General features: G+C 39.6%; 1 protein-coding gene across 4 annotated transcripts in view; it reads left to right on the top strand.

The window, feature by feature from the left end:
• Positions 1-19,746, top strand: part of ASAP2 (ArfGAP with SH3 domain, ankyrin repeat and PH domain 2) — a 238,801-nt gene that overhangs the window by 201,084 nt on the left and 17,971 nt on the right. For all 4 annotated transcript variants that reach the window (XM_073674184.1, XM_073674180.1, XM_073674182.1 and 1 more), the window contains 3 exons: positions 2,105-2,294; positions 3,730-3,815; positions 5,287-5,402. In XM_073674184.1, the coding sequence (XP_073530285.1) occupies positions 2,105-2,294; positions 3,730-3,815; positions 5,287-5,402 (392 nt within the window). The remainder of the gene's footprint in view (positions 1-2,104; positions 2,295-3,729; positions 3,816-5,286; positions 5,403-19,746) is intronic.

Below are 19,746 nucleotides of genomic sequence, written 5' to 3'. Positions count from 1 at the left end.
CATGTACTTTTATTTGTTCACATCCTGTACACATCTAGCAACTGATAATGTGCTATGTGGTTTAGACAATAATGTATTTTTGTACTGATGATGGTTCTGGTATTCTATATATGTAATGACTGTGGATCTGTATTTATGTAGTGATGGTGGGTCTGCTGGTGTATTCATGCACTGGTGCTAATGCTGTGTTCCTATACTTTTATTCATTCTCACCCTGTATACATGTAGAAATCCATAATGTGCTACATGGCTATATTAAAGAAGTAGTGTGGCGGCTGACAAGTTAAAGATTACTACATTTATATTTGTTAGGAGCAGTAAACCTTTGTATTTGACGTCCCCCGTTTCAGCAATTTTGGCTCTACAAATGCTGAGCTTCACAAAAGACTGTGATTTCTTCTGCTTACTGTTACTGCAATATTGTGGTATTGCAGTTTTATACTCAAACTACATCAGACGATCGCAGGTTTAAATTCCCAAGGAGGACAAAGAATAAAGTAAAAAATAAAAAATTCAACCTCACCTCCTTGTTAAAAAAAAAATAAAAAATAAAATAAACATTTGTTTATCCGTAAAAATTCGGTCTATTAAAATGATTAAAATATAAAAGTAATCCTGTACAGTAAATAGAAAAAAAATGGCATGCTAGATTTGCAGGTGGGCTTTGGCACCTCATCTCATTTAAAAAAAAAAAAGCAAGCACCCCTGCAGAGAGGCTTTCACTGGATCCATAGGAGTGCTGAAAGGTGAATGTGGCTCCATTTATTATTTTTAATCAATCCATTAAAATTATACACACACATATACATACATTTTCTTTAATTTATTTTTATGGATTAATTAAAAATAATAAATGGAGCTATATATTATATATGAATTAAATTTCCCTGGTCACACACAGGCTTGATTTACTGCCTTGCCTGTTCTCAATCAAAATCACTTAAATAGGACCTGCCTGACAAAGTGAAGTAGACCAAAAGATCCTCAAAAGCTAAACATCATGCTGCGATCCAATGAAATTCAGAAACAAATGAGAAAAAGTAATTGCGATCTATCAGTCTGGAAAAGGATCTGAAACCATTTCGAAAGCTTTGGGACTCCAGCAAACCACACTGAGAGCCATTATCCACAAATGGGGAAAGCATGGAACAGGGGTGAACCTTCCCAGGAGTGGCCGGCCGACCAAAATAACCCCAAGAGGTCAGAAAAGACCCCACAACAACATCCAAAGAACTACAGGCTTCACTTGCCTCAGTTGAGGTCAGTGTTCATGACTCCACCATAAGAAAGAGACTGGGCAAAAATGGCATGCATGGCAGAGTTCCAAGACGAAAACCACTGCTGAGCAAAAAGAACATAAAGGCTGGTCTCACTTTTGCCAGAAAACATCTTGATGATCGCCAAGACTATTGGTAGAATACCCTGTGGACTGACGAGACGAAAGTTGAACTTTTTGGAAGATGTATGTCCCATTACATCTGGCGTAGAAGTAACACAGCATTTCAGAAAAGGAGCATCACACTAACAGTAAACTATGGCAGTGGTAGTGTTGATGGTCTGGAGCGGTTTTGCTGCTTCAGGACCTGGAAGACTTGTTGTGGTAAATGGAACCATGAATTCTGCTGCCTACCAAAAAATCCTGAAGGAGAATGTCCGACCATCTGTTCTTGACCTCCAGCTTAAGCGCACTTGGGTTATGCAGCAGGACAATGATCCAAAACACACCAGCAAGTCCACCTCTGAATGGTTTAAGAAAAACAAAATGAAGACTTTGGAGTGGCCTAGTCAAGTCCTGACCTTAATCCGATTGAGATGCTGTGGCATCACCTTAAAAAGGCTGTTCATGCTCGGAAACCCTCCAATGTGGCTGTATTACAACAATTTTGCAAAGATGAGTGGCCAAAAGTCCTCCAGAGCGCTGTAAAAGACTCATTGCCAGTTATCGCAAACACTTGATTGCAGTTGTTGCTGCTAAGGGCGGCCCAACCAGTTATTAGGTTCAGGGGGCAATTCCGTGCATATGCCTTATTGGAACACACTTGGTTGAGGTGAACTGTGTGTAGCTTTTCTACCTGTAACCTTTACTTTTTCCCTATCACTACAGGAATGCCAGAAAAGATTACATTACTGCAAAGTACATAGAAAAAAGGTATGCACGAAAGAAATATGTTGACAGCGCAACTAGAATGCACAGCCTGTGCGATGCCGTCAAGACCAGGGACATATATGCACTGGTACAGCTGCACGCAGATGGAGTAGACCTTACAGAAACCATTCCATTAGCAAACGGGCATGTGAGTGCACTCTCTCAATTAGTGACTGCATGTTATGTATATATATTTTTTACTAGATTCTTCATGTTTGCTCGTTGGCCCTTCAGTAAGGTGGCATCGCAGTGGCTCGTCTGCTCCTTTGCCGTACTGGGAGTCTTGGTTCAACATCTACTTTTAGTTTTATGTTCTCCCCATATTGTCTTGTGTTTCCTTACTACTTTTTCTATTTTGGACTCCTACTGATGCAGGGAACCGAAAGGGGCTGCGTCATCACAAAATGACCTAGGTTTTTATATTACATGTATTTTATTTTTATTTGGACCTATTCTAAAATCATAATCACTATTCTTTCAGGAAATCCAAATGTACATTAGCAGGAATAGACAGACTGTTGTATTGAGGCCTCTAATGAGCATTTGCAAAGGGCATTGTACAGGGAGGATGAGGAGGTGCGCTGTGAAGTCACCTATTGTGAATAGTGGATCCTAAGTTATCTACTTGTATAAGAAGGTGTTACAACCCTGCCTCTGATGATAATGAGACTTCTGAAAATTCTTTCTTCTTTGTATGAATATTGCAAAATTGTTTTGTTTAAATAGATAGTGATCGGAAAAGGAAAACATTGCTAAATTAAAAAAAAAATAATAATTTGCCATAAAAACCTGATTTGAACACTAGGTCATTTTCTGATGATACTTGATTCTATTTAATGGGGGGGGTTTATGTGGCCACTTTATCATTGGGACGTGAGTGGCACTGATGACGTTGCTTCTACACATACCAGCCAGCAATTGGTGGATATCCTGCATGTGTCTTATTTTAATGAATAGGACAGACGATGCATCAAAGTTGCATAAAAATATTGGTATTTTGGATCAGCTTTGTAGAAATAAGTGGAGCTTGAGAGGAGCTACGGCGTGGTTTCAGTTCATGAAAAGTCCAGGTGTTTTTTACACTAGAAATGCTACTCAAGTTCTTGACTACAGTAGCATTTCTGCCTCAGGGCACAGAGGTGCACGCCACTCGGAGTGTTGAATTCGGAGCCTCTTGTACTCCATCAAGACTGGTAGAGCGCAAGCGTGTGCTATTTTTTTTCTTTTTTTACCATGACAGTCATGAGGTTTGGCATTTATATAATAATTTTTGGCCTATACAATGAACATTTAGTCGTTATCAGCATCAAATTTTTATAGAAGTTGTAATAAAAAAATAAGGAAAAAAAACCAAAGCTTTGGAAATCCTTGACCATTTCTCATTTGTGCAGATTGCTTGCTGTGCAGTGATACTGTGCATCCTGCTCTCATGAGTCACATAACCTATGTGTCTTTATAATACAAGGTCACCCTGTATGCGTATGCGTGTGACCGTGACCCGGTGCATGCACCTTATATAATACTGTGCCTGACCCCGGCCGATCAGACCTGATCACCTGCCGTCTTCCTCTTTTCTATTATAGGAGAAAGGAGAAACTGCGCTGCATCTCGCTGTCCGATCAGTCGACCGCACCTCACTGCACATAGTTGATTTCCTGGTGCAAAACAGGTACCTGTAATATCCATCATTCTGGTATTGTATATGTAGTGTCCCAGGGGCACCGTTATCAAATAAAGAGCAAGAAAAGAAAGTGCTTTGGAAAATGCCATTCGTTACAAACTCCACTGCAGCTTTTTTCTTGCACTTATTATTCTTATTTTTTTAATTTGTATTCTTCTTATCAGTATAAATTTTTTTTGTTCACCACATAGATATTTTCAGCTGTGTATAGTAATATTATTTTATGAACACTGTATGGCGAGATTAATTGCATACTGCTTGATACCCCTTTTTATCATTTTAGTACTGCATGGTATATGATTCTAAATTGTAATATGTTGTCGCTGTAGAATTTTTTTACCATTCACTGTAACATTTATTGCGGAGCACAGTAAAAAAAATACATGTGTGTTTGTGTGTAAATATGATTTGTGTGTGTGTATGTATATATATAATATATATATATATATATATATATATATATATATATATATATATATATATACACACTGTGTGCAGAATTATTAGGCAAATGAGTATCTTGATGACATGATACTTTTTATACATGTTGTCAACATTAACAGAAATAAACACTTGAAATAGATCACTCTGTTTGTAATGACTCTATATAATGAGTTTCACTTTTTGTATTGAAGAACTGAAATGAATTAACTTTTTGATGATATTCTAATTTTGTGAGAAGCAGCTGTATATAGTGTGTGTGTGTGTGTGTGTGTGTGTGTGTGTATATAATATTATAACATTTTATTTTATAATTTGTGTTTTTGTTTTTTCTTGGCTCCGGCTCCTCTACAGATGTGAATCCATCACCGTCACAAAAGATATAAAATGGTGCACACGTTTGAAAGATTTGCGTTCCCTTTCTCTCGATGAATGTGCTCACTCACCCATTGTAAAATGCTCTTTTTATGACATTGATGATAACATGTTCTATGCCCTTGGTCTTATTTCCTCCATTTTCTTCAAGGAAAATTCCGAACGTTGACTTTGTTAGACGGTTTCCCTACGGGTGACTGTGGTCCCTAGCCTAGTGGAGGAGGATGCAGTAACAATGATAACTGCTACTCTGACTATACCTGTGCTCTGCATCGTTAACACTTTCCTCCCTGCAAGACTGGTCCCACCTAGCAAATGAAAGCCTGCAGCAGCTTTATTCCCCCATGAAAGCCGTTTTGGTGGAGATACTTTATAAAGGGTTCATTAAACGACTTTTTTTGGGGGGGTGGAGAATAAGGGTAATAGGACATGTGAAATATTGTTGAACCTGTAGTGGCCTCTCCTGGTGACGTGGTGTCTTGCAGACAGTTGTAGTATTTAGGATATTATATTTGTAGCTGTACCCAGTGTCCTTACATTTATAGGATCGACCTCTTCTACCACTGCACAGCTTTATGCATAACGTCCATCTTCCTGATCCTGTATCGTCGTCTCTCATAGTTTTCTAAACTCTTGTCTGCAGTGGTAATTTGGACAAACAGACTGTGAAAGGCAGCACCGCACTTCATTACTGCTGCTTAACGGACAATGCCGAGTGCCTTAAACTACTGCTGAGGGGGAAGGCCTCCATAGATATAGGTACGTACCTCCATTCCCCCAGTGCCTTCCATAGCTCTCAGTGATGGAAGCATTTTCTTTATGCATATTTATTATTGGAGTAGGAAATCATAGCTTGTATTGAGTGTAGTTTTGTATACTTGCCCTAAGAAGCCAGTTTTCCTCTCCAACTCAATAAAGGGTATATATCGATTTATCACTTCCTCTGCTGAACATGCAGACACAGCGTGAATAAACCATTAACTGAAAGTGTCTCTATATTACTAGGTGTCCAACAGATGCCAATATTGTCTGTATCGCATCCATCCTACACTACATGCTTGTGTTCATATGCACAGTGCATCAAAATCTATTGCTGATTGTATTAAAGAAAAAATTAATTAAGAAAAAATAAATTTTTATTTATGTACAGTAATATATATATACACACACACACACACACACACACACACACACACACACACACACACACACACACACACACACACGTAAATCTTCGCTGGGACTGGAGATCAGCCTAGACCCCCATATCTCAACGTCAGGTCAGATTATCCATTTCTGGATGATATTTCCTTTTGTTTGTACCAAGGGATAATCCAGTCTTCCTTCAGGCTGTGCCAGGATCTTTTATAGTCAGGAGCTGAGAAAAGAAATAACCGGATATGTTATATAGATAGCCTCTGATCTACAATATAATAATGTTTCAGGGAGGGGAGGACTGAATGGTCATAGTGTCTCAGGGAGGGGAGGACTGAACGGTCAGCAGCAGCAGAAAGAGTCAGGTAGACGGCCGCTCTGTATGTACTTGGTGTTCATATACTAACCTGGATATATAAATATTCATTTGTAAATCTGATATGCTTCTGGAGATGAGCCTAAGACCCCCATATCTCAAGGTCAGGCTCTGATTCTCCCTTTCTGGTTGATGTTTCCACCAGATTGTCCCTCAGGATTATCCATTCTTCTTTAGGCTTTTCCTAAATCTTATAGTTTGAAGCTGAGAAGGGAAATAAAAGAAGATATGTTGGATTAAATCAATATTTGGCATGACCACCATTTCCTTTAAAACATAAAGCATTAATTCTTCTGGGTACACTTGCACAAAGTCAGGGATTTTGTAGGAGTTTAGTCAGGTATATGAGTAACCAATTATACCAAACTTGGTGGTAATGATCATCATTTTCATATGTCGGTTTAAACAGTCATTAACGGAAACTGAAAATGCTGTGTGGGAGGCTTAAAACTGGGTGAGGAACAGCCAAACTCTGCTACAAAGGCGAGGTTGTGGAAGACCGTTTGATATCACAGGTCATACACCATAGCAAAAGTAAGCAAAGCAACAAGACAAGGTAGTTATAATGCATCAATAAGGTCTCTTCCAGGCAAAGATTACATAGCAAACTGGCTTTTCAAGATGTGCTGTTCAAGCTCTTTTGAAGAAGTACCAAGAAATGCACATCGTTGAGGACCGTAGATGCAGTGTTCGGCCAAGAAAACTTAATGCACCGGGTGAAAAACACATCTAGCTTACTTCCCTTCGAAATTGGAAGATGTGTAGCAGTGCCATCAGTTCAGAACTGGCAGAAACCAGTGGAAACTAGCTGCACCCATCTACTTTTCAGAGACATTTGTCCAGAAATATTCTTCTTGAAAGAATTGTGGCCAGAAAAAAAACATACTTTTGACATGAAAGCAAGGCCAGGTGACTCAACTGTGCACAAGAATATAGGTACAGGGGTACAGAAAAATGGCAGCAGATCCTCTGGACTGAAGAGTCAAAGTGTGAAATATTTGGCTATAACAGAAGGCAGTTAGTTTGCCAAAGGGCTGGAGAATGGTAAAATAATGAGTGTGTCTGCACGAACAGTGAAGCATGGTGGAGGATCCTTGCAGTCTGGGGCTGCATTTTAGCAAATGGAGTTGGGGATTTTATCATGATTAATGGTGTCCACAATGCTTATCCATCATGCAATACCATCCAGGAGGGGTCTGATTGGCTCCAAATTTATTCTGCAGCAGGACAATGACCCCAAACATATTTCATTAACCTATATCGTCAGCTTAAAAAAGTACAATGACTCCTGGAAGTGATAATACTGGTCCACAGAGCCAAGATCTCAACAACATCAGTTCTGCCTGGGATTACATGAAGAGAGAAGAATCTGTTCAAGCCTACATGTACAAAAGGTCTCTGGTTCTCCAAGATGCATGGAACAACCTCCCTGTTGAGTTCCTTGAGAAACTGATGAAAGCAATGGGTGGTCACACCAAATATTGATTTGATTTTAGGTTTCTCTTTTTAGTTGATAAAAATAAACTACTAACACTTATCAGTTTGGAAGCTTTCTTACATTGCAGCCTTTTTACCACACCTGCCTAAAACCTTTGCACAGTGCTGTACATAGTCACTGAGGATTGAGCAGTTGACCGCAGCAGAGAGGGTCAGGTAGCCGACACTTCTGTTAGGTGTCTGGATCTCATATACTGACCTGGATACATGTGTATACACATCTGTAAATCTGTTGGAATCAGGTTTGGACGGACCAACCGGAGAATCCTCTTGTGGACCCTTGCTTCTCCTTCAGGAGAGCTCATAGTGCAAACTTTGCCGCTGCTATGGGGCTCTTGAGCATGGGAGAAAGGTGGACCCTCAGAATCAAATCCTCTGGTGGGTCCAATGTTCTTCAGTCTGATACTAGTTGGGATGGAGACCAGCCTAGGACCCCAATATCTAAAGGTCGGGCTCTGAGTCTCGTTATCTAGGCAATGTTTCCTCTAGATCGTCCCTCTCTATAATCCAGTCTTCCTTGAGGCTTTTCCTGAATGTTATAGTCAGAAGCTGAGAAGAGATAGAATAGGACATGTTATACACAATCACTTAGTTACTGACATAAAAGAGCTTAATATAGATCTGGATCTTCTATACTGACCTGGAAATCCTGATACAGCAGCGTGTGACTTACGCAGGAGCCAAGTAATGCCAGCCATTCCAGAATGATTAATGTATTTTCAAGAGACTGAAAAAAGAGAGAAAAATACATTGAATATTGTCCTTTCTGTTCACCTTAGTTTCCATGTAGTAATGATTATTACTGGGGCCTCCAGGACTGTATATATTGTATTCTATGTATTCCATGCTTCTCAGAGAGTGACAACCAATATGGCCACCATCACTGCTCCCACAATGTTTGTCATCCAGGTGTTAAATCCACTTGATCTCTCTCTTCCACATTACTACATAGGTTTAGGTTCACCTAAAATGTAAGTAAACTAATACAATCCCTGCAATCGCTGATGCGTTCTTCAAGAGCCTCAGAATATGATAGATATAGAGTGTTTTGTGATAGTTTGTGAACCCTTCAGAATTCTTCATATTTCTGCATAAATCTGACCTATCACGTTGGATTTTTTCACAAGTCTTAAAAGTAGATGAAGAGAACCAAATAAAACAAATCAGTCAAAAATGTTTTAAATGAGTAAACTGATCTAATGTTACATGTATGTGAGTGGCAAAAGTATGTGAACCTTTGTCTTCAGTATCTGATTTGACCCCCTTTCCCTCCTAAATGTTTCTGTCAGTCCTGCAAATCAGCTCGGAGGAATTTTAGCCCATCCATCCATAGAAAACAGCTTCAGCTCCTATGTAGGTGGGTTTTCTCCCATGAACTGCTCACTTCAGGTTCCTCCACAATATTTCTATAGGATTAAGGTCAGGATTTTAACTTGACCATTCCAAAACGTTAACTATATTCTTCTTTAACACTTCTCTTGTAGAACAACTTGGATGATTCGGGTCATTGGCTTACTACAGGGCAGTTTTCTTGAGATTCAGCTCATGGACAAATCTCCTGACATTTCCCTTTTAGAATTTGCTGGTATAGTTCAGAATTCATTTCTCCATTAATGTTGGCAAAACATCCTGGACCAAATGCAGCAAAACATCCCCAACACATTACCACCACTGTGTTTCACAGATGGTATGAGTTTTTTATGTTGCAATTTAGTGTTTTTCTTTCTCCAAAAAAAACGGTTCTCATTTAAAGGGAATGTGTCCCCCCTGGGCGATATCAGACCTCTACTGTGGCCATACAGGTGATAGGAAAGTAAATCTATACTTACCTGTATGGCCCATAGTAGAGGTCTGATTGCAAAGAAATCTGGTTTTATAAAGTCTGTTTTCCAGAGGCTTGGCGTCCAGGGTACACCAAGCAAACCCCTCCTATCTGCTTACCATTCCCCTAAATCTGTGCTAAATTACAATATTCCCCCCCTCCCCTGCATGTTACAGGGCCCTGCTCTGCCTCCCCTCCTGCACATGTGCAAAGCGCCGCTCACATGGAGCACGTATTGTTTCCGTCCGGCCCCATTGGGCTGCGTACTGCGCCGCAGCCTTGTATTGCGCAAGCGATGGTGAGTCACTGAGACTTCTGCTCCGCTGGCAGTACACAGCCAAACGGGGCCGGAGGGAAGCAAAGTGCGCTCCATGGGAGCGTCACTTTGCACATACGCGGGAGGGGAGGCAGAACACGGCACGTCACAGGACTTGTGACGTGGGGGGGGGGGGGGAATATGGTAATTTTAGCACAGAGGCTGCAATTTAGTAGAGTAGTAAGCAGATAGAAGGGGTTTGCTTGGCGTTTCAAGCCCCTGGAAAACAGACTTTATAAAACCAGATTTCTCTGCTATCAGACCTCTACTATGGGCCATACAGGTAAGTATAGATTTACTTTTCTATCACCTGTATGGCCATAGTGGAGGTCTGATATCGCCCAGGGGGGTGACACATTCCCTTTAAGGCAAAAAAGCTCTATTTTGGACTCATCCATCTACAAAACATTATTACAATATACTTCTTTCTTGTCCAGGTGTTTGATAGCAAACGACAGAAAGGGAAGCTATGATCTTTCTGAATAGCAGTGGCTTTTTTTCTTGCAATCCTGCCTTGAGCAAAATTGGCGTTCAGTGAAGTCATGAAAATTAATATTCGTTCATGTTATAGAGGCCTTTAGTTGCTTAGAGGTTACCTTGGGTTCCTTTGTGACCACACAAACAATTACAGTATACTCCTTGCTTTTGGAGTGATCTTTACCACTCCTGAGGAGGTTAATAATGGTCTTGAATTTCCCATATTTATACATAATTTATCTGTCAGTGGTGGAGTCCAAACTCTTTAGAGATGGCTTTGTAACCTTTTCCAGCCTAATCAGCATCAGCTGTTCTTCTTTTGAGATTTTTGGAAATCGCCTTTTTTGTTGTGAAGACCAGATTTTGATAAATCCTTGTACTTTAAATAAGACTGGTCGCTCACTCACATCCGAGCGTCAGGCCATGAATAGAAAACACCAGACTGTAATTTCACCTTCAAATTCTCTGCTAATCCTAAAGGTTCAGATTTTTTTTGCCACTTACAGAAATGTGATATTGGATCATATTCCTTATTTAAAAAAAACGTCAGTCTGATATTTTGGACTCATTTTTTTTTTTTATTTGGTTTTCTGTACCAACTTTTAGGACTTGTGTGTAAATCTGATGTAGCTTTAGGTCAAATTTATGAAGAAATATGGAATATTCTGAAGGATTCACAAAATTTCAAGCACCACTGTGTGCGTATATCTAGATATAGCTATAGATATAGATCTGTATATTGGGATATATAGATATATCTATATATGTATAGATATATCTATATCATGTGTTATGATTGATATGGACTTACAGTAGGTAAGGCATACATACCTGCAGGCACTGGTGACTGTTACAGTTGATAATTGCAGCAGCTTTACAGGCTAACCCTGAAAGGAGGATCTATATAGGAAAATAACCGCAGACCTGTAGAATGGGCTTTACAATGTGCAGAATTATTAGGCAAGTGAGTATTTTGACCATATCCTCATTTCTCGGCCGCTTCATTGGGGGACACAGAGAACCATGGGATAGACTGCTGCCACCTGGAGGCTGACTTTATTATTACATTCTAAATTAAAATTGTCTCCTCCCCAGCAGACTATACCTCGTCTGCTAGCCTCAGGATCCCTCCGTTCAGTGAGAAAGCAGTAGGAGAAGCAAAAAAAAAACAAACAAAACATTTGGAAAAATAATTCAGTTACACCCCGAGAGAGGAAAACAACCTAAATGCTCGCCCAACTGGACAACTAAGGGTGGGTGCTGTGTCCCCCACTGAAGATTACCAGGAAACATATTGTCTACAGTACATGTTTAATAAAGTTAGTTTTATTCACCAAAGAAAGTTCAAAAGCACAGCGCAAACCTATGGAAAACTCCTTTGCTATCTAAAACTAAAAAAAAAAAAATCAACATTCCTCCCCCTTCCCCAGGTCCAGCAATGCCTCGCTGCTGCTGATCTAGTCTTTGTTGAAGGCATCACTGGACCTGGAGAGGGTCATTAAAGATGATTTTATTATTTTTATGGAGAGCATTCCTATGGGCAGATAAAGGTCAAATGGAAGATTCCCTTTAACACAGAAAAAAGGAGCAATGCATATCACCGGAATCTGTGCCCGTTCTATCTCGCTGAATTTCTCTGCCAGACAGGATGCAATGACGTCCTGACCCTGCAGCCACACTGTGGCCTTAGTGGTCAGATAACTGGGGTGCTTGGGATCTCAGGACTTCCGGTCCAGTAGGAGCGCTGGAGTTGAGGGTGGAAACTGGTGGTAAGCAGGGCTTCTTTTATTTTTATAAGCATGTTCTATTTAGTAGCACAGCTTAAAGAAAACCTGACATTGGGGTTTAAAATCCTGAACTCAAAGCATGTATGTAAAGGGGCTTTAATACTTAGTAAATCCTTGTGTTTCTTGTAGAAATCCATTTTTGCTAAAATTGTTTCTAATGAGTTGCAAGTGGAGAAGGTGGCTGCTTTTCTGCTTTTTCCCCGCCATCTGCCTTCCTCCTATCTGTGACTGGCAGTGAGCGGGGGATATTGAGAGAGGCAGGAGCGCTGTAAGTGCACTGCCCGCCCACTGCACTTGCAACTCATTAGCATATAAATTCTCCTATGGATTTCTCTAAAATAGCAAAATGGATTTCTACAAGAAAGAAAAGTATTTACTCAGCATTAAAGTACGTAAGCACCTTTTATATACACATGCCATCAGTTTGGGGTATGAAATCCTAATGATAGGTTTTCTTCAAACCCCTCTAATGGGAAATGTTATGTAATATTATCCTATCTGTCAAAGATCGCAGCCAGGGGGGTGTCGTCAGAAATGTAAGTATGGGAGCATGCACAGCCGCAATAAATTGGTCTGCTGAGGCTTTGTAGGAAAACATGTGCTCGTAAGCACTGCTAATCCTCATTGCTATACACACAAATGCTGGGCTGGCTGCAATTGGAGGTGATATAAAACGAGGATTGACTGCTACATTTGTCACTCTCAGCCTTGTGTTTGATATACACGCCATTGATTAGTCAGGAATGCTGATCTCGCTATGGAAACTTTTTACATTTCCAGTATAGTATATTTAATGTCATTATCCATGAACCCCTGAGGACACCAGCAGCATGGCGAAACATTTGAAAGGAGAACCATTAGTTATTTTAATAGTGATTGTCTCCAGCATATCACATTTCTGTCCGTGAAGTGCAGTCTCAGCCAATCTTTGAGTCTTACTTGCTGAACACATCTAGTATAATTGTAACAGCTTTTATACTTCCAATACTTGGAAGACAATTGAGGAGGTTAGGGAATTTATGATGACTGGTGTTTAATATAACAGTATTAAACATATAACGTGCTGTAAAAGGGTGCCACAAATTTATTACAAGATGCGTAATAAAGAAGTATGCAGAGAAAACGGATCACCTATAACAGTTCATATTTGTTAAACATATAAGGCAAATCAAAATACATGAAAAACACTTAAAAAAACAATAAGGATAACACTAGTACTAACCAGACTAAAACCTGTAATAGATCTGGAGTCTGCCCCATCTGATGTGATAAACTGGTTCCTATAGCAAATGTAATGACCTGTATGTATCTGAGAGCTATAAAGTCCAGTCCTGGAATCAAAAGTGAAAAGGGATACTAATAATGTCAGCCTGAATTAGAAAACATCACATAAAAAATAATGACAAAGGACAGTAGATAATAGACTAAGATCTTAGTAAATAAATACCTAATCAGATTAATAACCAAGTCCGTATAAACCATGTAAAAATAACAAAAAAATGCAACAAAGTCCAACAAATCAGGTCAGAACATGCTATGGAAACCTTTACTCAGAAAAGTGCCAGATGGGGGAGGATTAACCCCACTCGTATCACCACTAATAGTGTGGCTTCTTCAGGGGGGGGATAAACCCCACTCTTATCACCACTAATAGTGTGGCTTCTTCAAGGGAAAGTGTTTTTAATGTACTTTGTTTTGGCTTATATGTTTAATAAATAGTGACTTTTATGGGTGATCCCTTCTCTCTGCATACTTCTTTTTTTCACTTCACTGCAGTTTTTTGGTATGCTGTAGGTCGATCCCCTTTTATACGGTGGTTCCCTCTTTTTCTCCATTGCGTCTGATTAAATTTTCTACATTTTTTGGGCTGTCCAAAATTGTACTCTAAATTTTTGACAAACATTATAGTAAATATGCTGTGCTGGTGTAGGCCATGCTGCCTTTTGCTAAGCACTACTTACTTTATTAGGCAAAAGAGAAAAAAGTTACTACATTTTGCACATATAATTTTGCTCCTAGGTACATGAGATTATAGTAGAGCAGAAATTAAGGCTTTTTTTTTGGGGGGGGGGGGGGGGCGGTAAATGACAATAAAGGCATAGAATAAGGCAATGCAGCATTGTCAGCCGCTTCCTACTGTGCTGGAAAGATGCAATACAATATGAAGTTGAAACTTTCTGATTTGGAAAGGATACTGCTGATGAAAATGAAGGAATTGAATACAGAGAGCACGAGCTTGGTGTGCCGCAGATATCGGCTGCTTTTGGATATTCTGTACAGGGGTGCTGCCATGCAGAGGTTATAGAAGCCTGCACATAGGAGTGCTGTCGTGTCAATGTAATGGCACAAATAGGAAACCTGGAAGGAAACATGCACAGAGCATTATATCATCACTTTACACACATCATGCCATGTATTAGATCCTACACCACATGCACAAACCTGCAAATGGGTGGCTATTAAATACCCCACACAGGACGTCCATCCCAGCACCAGCCGAAGCTTCCAGTAGATGGTTCTACAGATTCCTTTGTCAGGCGCTCTGATTTCCATGAATATGTACATTACGTACATGACGGCAGCCACTGAAATACAAAATCAGACATCAGTCCATGGATATTACACACAGCACCCACAGTAATGACACATTATATATGGGCCGGAGATGCATTACTGTTTAATCAGCCATCTAGGAGTTTAGGAAAGTCGGGGAACAACTCCGCTGAGGCCGTCATAGTGGCCGTGTATGTGGTTACTCCGCTATACAGATGCAACCAAAATTATTCATCCCCCCTATATCTTTGCAAATTAGGTTTATTGGTAAAATGTACAAACTTTCTGCTCTTTGCCATAAACCAATCAAACAAGAACTATTTAAATAGCTGTGGTTTATCCAAATGCAACACAAAATGACACTTTCACTGACTACTGCAGTCTATTAGATTTAGAGCCCCCCTGGCTGTTATAACATGCTACAAATGTCAATCATAGCTGGACACAAGCTTCTGGCAGCGTTCCTGAGGAATCTTAGCTTATTCCTCATGGGCAGTTAACTATTATTCTTGGGTTGTCAAGGGATTCTTCCAAGAATTTAAGAGATCATTGCCTTACAGAGCAAGGAAAAAGATACGAAGGCATTGGATGTTCCTAGAGATACAGCTGGAAGCTAAGTTAGTAGTGTTTCCTTAAAGGGGTTTCCCCAATAACAAAGTTAATTTTAATCAATATAGATGTTGGAATAAAATAACCTATAATTGGATGTGATTAAAAAAATTGTTCCTGTGCTGAGATAATCTTATAAATGTGCCCCTGCTGTGTACTGTGTAATGGCTGTGTCTGACCGTGCAGGAACATGGTCTGATCATACCACAGCTCCTGGGCAGGGGAGGACGCAAAAGAGTATACAGACATTACAGCAGGGGATCACAGCTGATTCCTTCTTTGAGGTAAAACATTGCTTAGAAACTGGCAGGGAAATGTATTACCTTTATAAAAAGAATCAGCTGCGACCCCATGCTTTCCTGTCTGTATAATCTTCTGCATCCTCCCCTGCCCAGGAGCTGTGGTATGATCAGACCATGTCCCTGCACAGTCACACAGCCATTACACAGTACACAGCAGGGGCACACTTATAAGATTATCTCAGCACAGGGACATTAATTTTAATCACATCCAATTGTAGAACTAATTTTTATTCCAAGATCTATTAATTAAAATCAACTTTGTGCATGGGAAAACCCTTTTTTTTTTCTTTGTACAAGGCAATGATTTCTTCTTTGAACTTTTGAAACCAATATATTGACAACCCAAGAATATTAATGATCTGGAGGCCATTGCTTATAAGGAATGGGCTGAGGAATGCTGCATGAAGCTGTCTGGCTATGAATCACTTGCAGCAGGTCATAACAGCCAGAGATGCTCTTCTAAGTACTAAATGCTTGCCATGAAAGGGGTGAATAATTCTGAGCCTGCAGTATGTCAGCAAAATTGGCATTTTGTAATTAATTTGGAGAAAACACTTTTTGTATTAGTTGAGTTTGAACAATTTACATTGTTTGGTTTATTGCAAGCAGCAGAAAGTTTGTAAATGTTGCTAATAACCCTAACAATGGGGGATAAATAATGTTGATTCCCACTGTATTACATCATGTCTGATTTATATTGCTATGTGCAGTAGATGGTTAATGTGCTAGTTACACAGAAATACATGTCGGGGTGTGGGACCGTTGGGTAACAACTCTGCTGGAGCCGTCACAGCGGCCATGTTTGATGACTGATAGAACTAAGAAATGGATAGATTTATGGGTGTGTATTCAGCTCTATCCCAGGTACAGATATAAGGCACTTACTGAGTAGATGAGAAATGGTGGACCCTGTAGCCAGCACTATGGACTCTGGGTATCTCGATCCAGTGTCTCTGAGAAAAGATAAAAATCCATATGTGACACCAGTAAATCTCCAAGTAACACAAGATCATATATGCTATTTAAATTCCTCAATAATAATAATAATTGTAAAGCAAAAATTAATAATTTCCCAACAATTCAGTGTTTTTAACAAAGATGAGACTCCTGTGGATGATTATTATGGGGATACTCTTTAATAGAATTTCATCCCTTAAAGTGGTTGTCCGTTACTTGTACATTGATGACCTATCTATAGGATAGGTCATCAATGTCTGACAGGTGGGGGTTAACACCCGGCTGTCCTGCCAATCAGCTGTTCCCAGTGCCGGTGGTTGCCGGAAGTGCTCAGATACAGAGCTGCTCCATCTACCGATATTGGCTGCGGCCGGGTACTGCCCTATTTAAATCAATAGAGGGCGGATGTGCAGTACCTGGCCACGGCTACTAGGAGCTCCGTATCTGAGCACCTCTGGCAGCCACCGTCCCTGACAACAGCTGATCGGCGGGGGTGCTAGGTTTTGCACCCCCACTGGTCAGACATTGATGACCTATCCTAAGGATGCTCAGTAAAACAACAGCTCTCTCCTATTTAGAGAAATTGAATACATGTCCCATCTCCTGCCCTCATGTCATCAGGGTTCCAGCTGATGATGTCACAATGGGACTTGACTTTGACCACTACTGTATTAAATACTGGATAAGAAAGCCTCTCCTGCGTCCTCACCATAATATTCAGCATCAGAAGTATGCAAAAAAAATATCTAAATAAGCCTGATGCATTTTGGAAACAAGTCCTGTGGACCGATGAGGTTAAAATAGAACTCTTTGGCCACAATGATCAAAGGTATGTGTGGAGAAAAAATGGAGGCAGAATTTCAGTAAAAGAATATTTTGCCAACCGTTTAGCATGGGGTGGATCAATCATTCTTTGTGAATGTACAATTTTCATAGTCATGAAAATACGGAAAAATCTTTAAATGAGAAGGTGTGTCCAAACTTTTGGCCTGTACATATATATATATATAATGTATGTATGTGTGTATATATATATATATATATATATGTATGTATGTATGTATGTATGTATATATATATATATAATATATATATATGTATGTATGTCTAAAAAACTGACCAGCACATCCCAAATGTGAACAGGTGCAAGCTGCAGAAACTGCATAAGATATATAAAAAGAAAGCGCAGCAGCACTCCATTATGGCCAAGATACATAAAGACAATAAAACCATTTAATTTAAACTGTGTTATTACTCAATAAGCTTTACTTACAAAAAATGGAGGTTCTTAGCGCATAAATTGGCCAATTCATGTGTGCCCATCAACCGCTGCAAGGTGACCTCCCATCTGATGGGTACTACTCTGCCTACATGCCTCTCTTGGGCTACAAGCCTATAACTCTGGACAGAACATGTCACTTCTGGGCTAAAACACCTACAATTTAAATGGGCTGTTTTTTTGTAAGTAAAGCTTATTGAGTAATAACACAGTTTAAATTAAATGTTTTTATTGTCTTTATGTATCTTGGCCATAATGGAGTGCTGCTGCTCTTTCTTTTTTTATATCTTATGCAGTTTCTGCAGCTTGCACCTGTTCACATTTGGGATGTGCTGGTCAGTTTTTTTGACATATTACTATAGGAGGTGGGAACTGCCTCCTGTTTGACCTTGCACTCCCCCCATTTAACCAGCAGGTGATGTATATTCTACTCTACCAGCCCATTTAAATTGTAGGTGTTTTAGCCCAGAAGTGACATGTTCTGTCCAGAGTTATAGGCTTGTAGCACAAGAGAGACATGTAGGCAGAGTAGTACCCATCAGATGGGAGGTCACCTTGCCGCGGTTGATGGGCACACATGAATTGGCCAATTTATGCGCCAAGAACCTCCATTTTTTGTAAGTAAAGCTTATTGAGTAATAACACAGTTTAAATTAAATGGTTTTATTGTCTTTATGTATCTTGGCCATAATGGAGTGCTGCTGCGCTTATATATATATATATATATATATATATATATATATATATATATATATATATATATATATATATATATATATATATATATATATATATATATATATATATATATATATATATATATATATATACCCATAAGTTTACATACACTATATAAAAAGACACATCTGCATGTTTTTTTCAATATCTGACATGAAATCAGAATAAACCTTTCCCTTTTTTAGGTCAATTAGGATTACCATAATTTGGTCATAATTTCTGTGCGGAAATGGGTGTTAAGTGTTGTAAAATAGTCTTTTTAGATGTTCTTACCTGATGCTGATCAGCGGTGTCTTGTAATGACCTTCAGCCATGGTCATGGTGTAGGTGGTAATGACAAATATGAAGGTCCATGCTGCCCACAGACATGGCAGTACAGCCAGGCCTGGGCTCTTCATGTTCCCTTGCTGGTATATATAATACTCAGTAATGCAGTATATATGATGCTCGGGAGCTTTCTCTTACTGTCCAAATTCAGAAAAAGTGACCAGTTGGCTGATTTCATTCCATTTTATAACCCCCCCCCTTCTATGAGGTCATCGTCTGATGATGTCACAATGAAACCACCTAGGATCAGTCGCTGGGGGCCGGGCCAGAGATATTCCTGTTATATCCTTGCAGAATTGCTTGAATGGATTGTCTAGTCTTAAAGAATTAGTGCTTTATCCCAAACACAGCGCCACATCTTTGTACAGGTTGTGTCTGGTATTGCTGCTCAATTTCCATTTAGCGCTCACAATTTATAGGGAGGAGTCCTGCTGTGTTTGGGAAAGGGCAACCATGTTATCAACCCCTTTAATTCTTATACTCATAGTTGTATTCACTTACTATTGACGTGGGGGCATAGTCACCCCGAAGATTGGATAAGGCGTCTTCCCGTGTGGACACCTCCCTCACTATGTAGTAGCGGAAGCTTTCTGGTCATACAAACATCAGTGATTAGGATATTTCTGAAACATGGGCCGACTGCAGAGCCTAGACGCAGAGATGTCAAACACACACACAAAATCAAAAACTTGGACAAAGTCGCGGGCCAACCTTGATATCTATTAAAAATGTCTACAATTGAGGAAGTTTTTCCTTCTCATCAAATATAACAAAAAACCTTTCAAACTAGTACATTTTAATTAATAGATGTTACCATAGTGGAATATGATGTTATGTAAGACCAATGAAAGCATATGGCACGATGGCCTTATTTTGTATATGTAATAAAGGATAAAAACCTTGAGTAA

Source organism: Phyllobates terribilis, unplaced genomic scaffold (genome assembly GCF_046119375.1).
Source record: "Phyllobates terribilis strain yellow unplaced genomic scaffold, ASM4611937v1 Scaffold_3__8_contigs__length_932513732, whole genome shotgun sequence".
Classification (NCBI taxonomy): Eukaryota; Metazoa; Chordata; class Amphibia; order Anura; family Dendrobatidae; genus Phyllobates; species Phyllobates terribilis.
The sequence above is the reverse complement of the archived record's forward strand: the minus strand, read 5'-3'. Positions and strand labels throughout refer to the sequence as shown.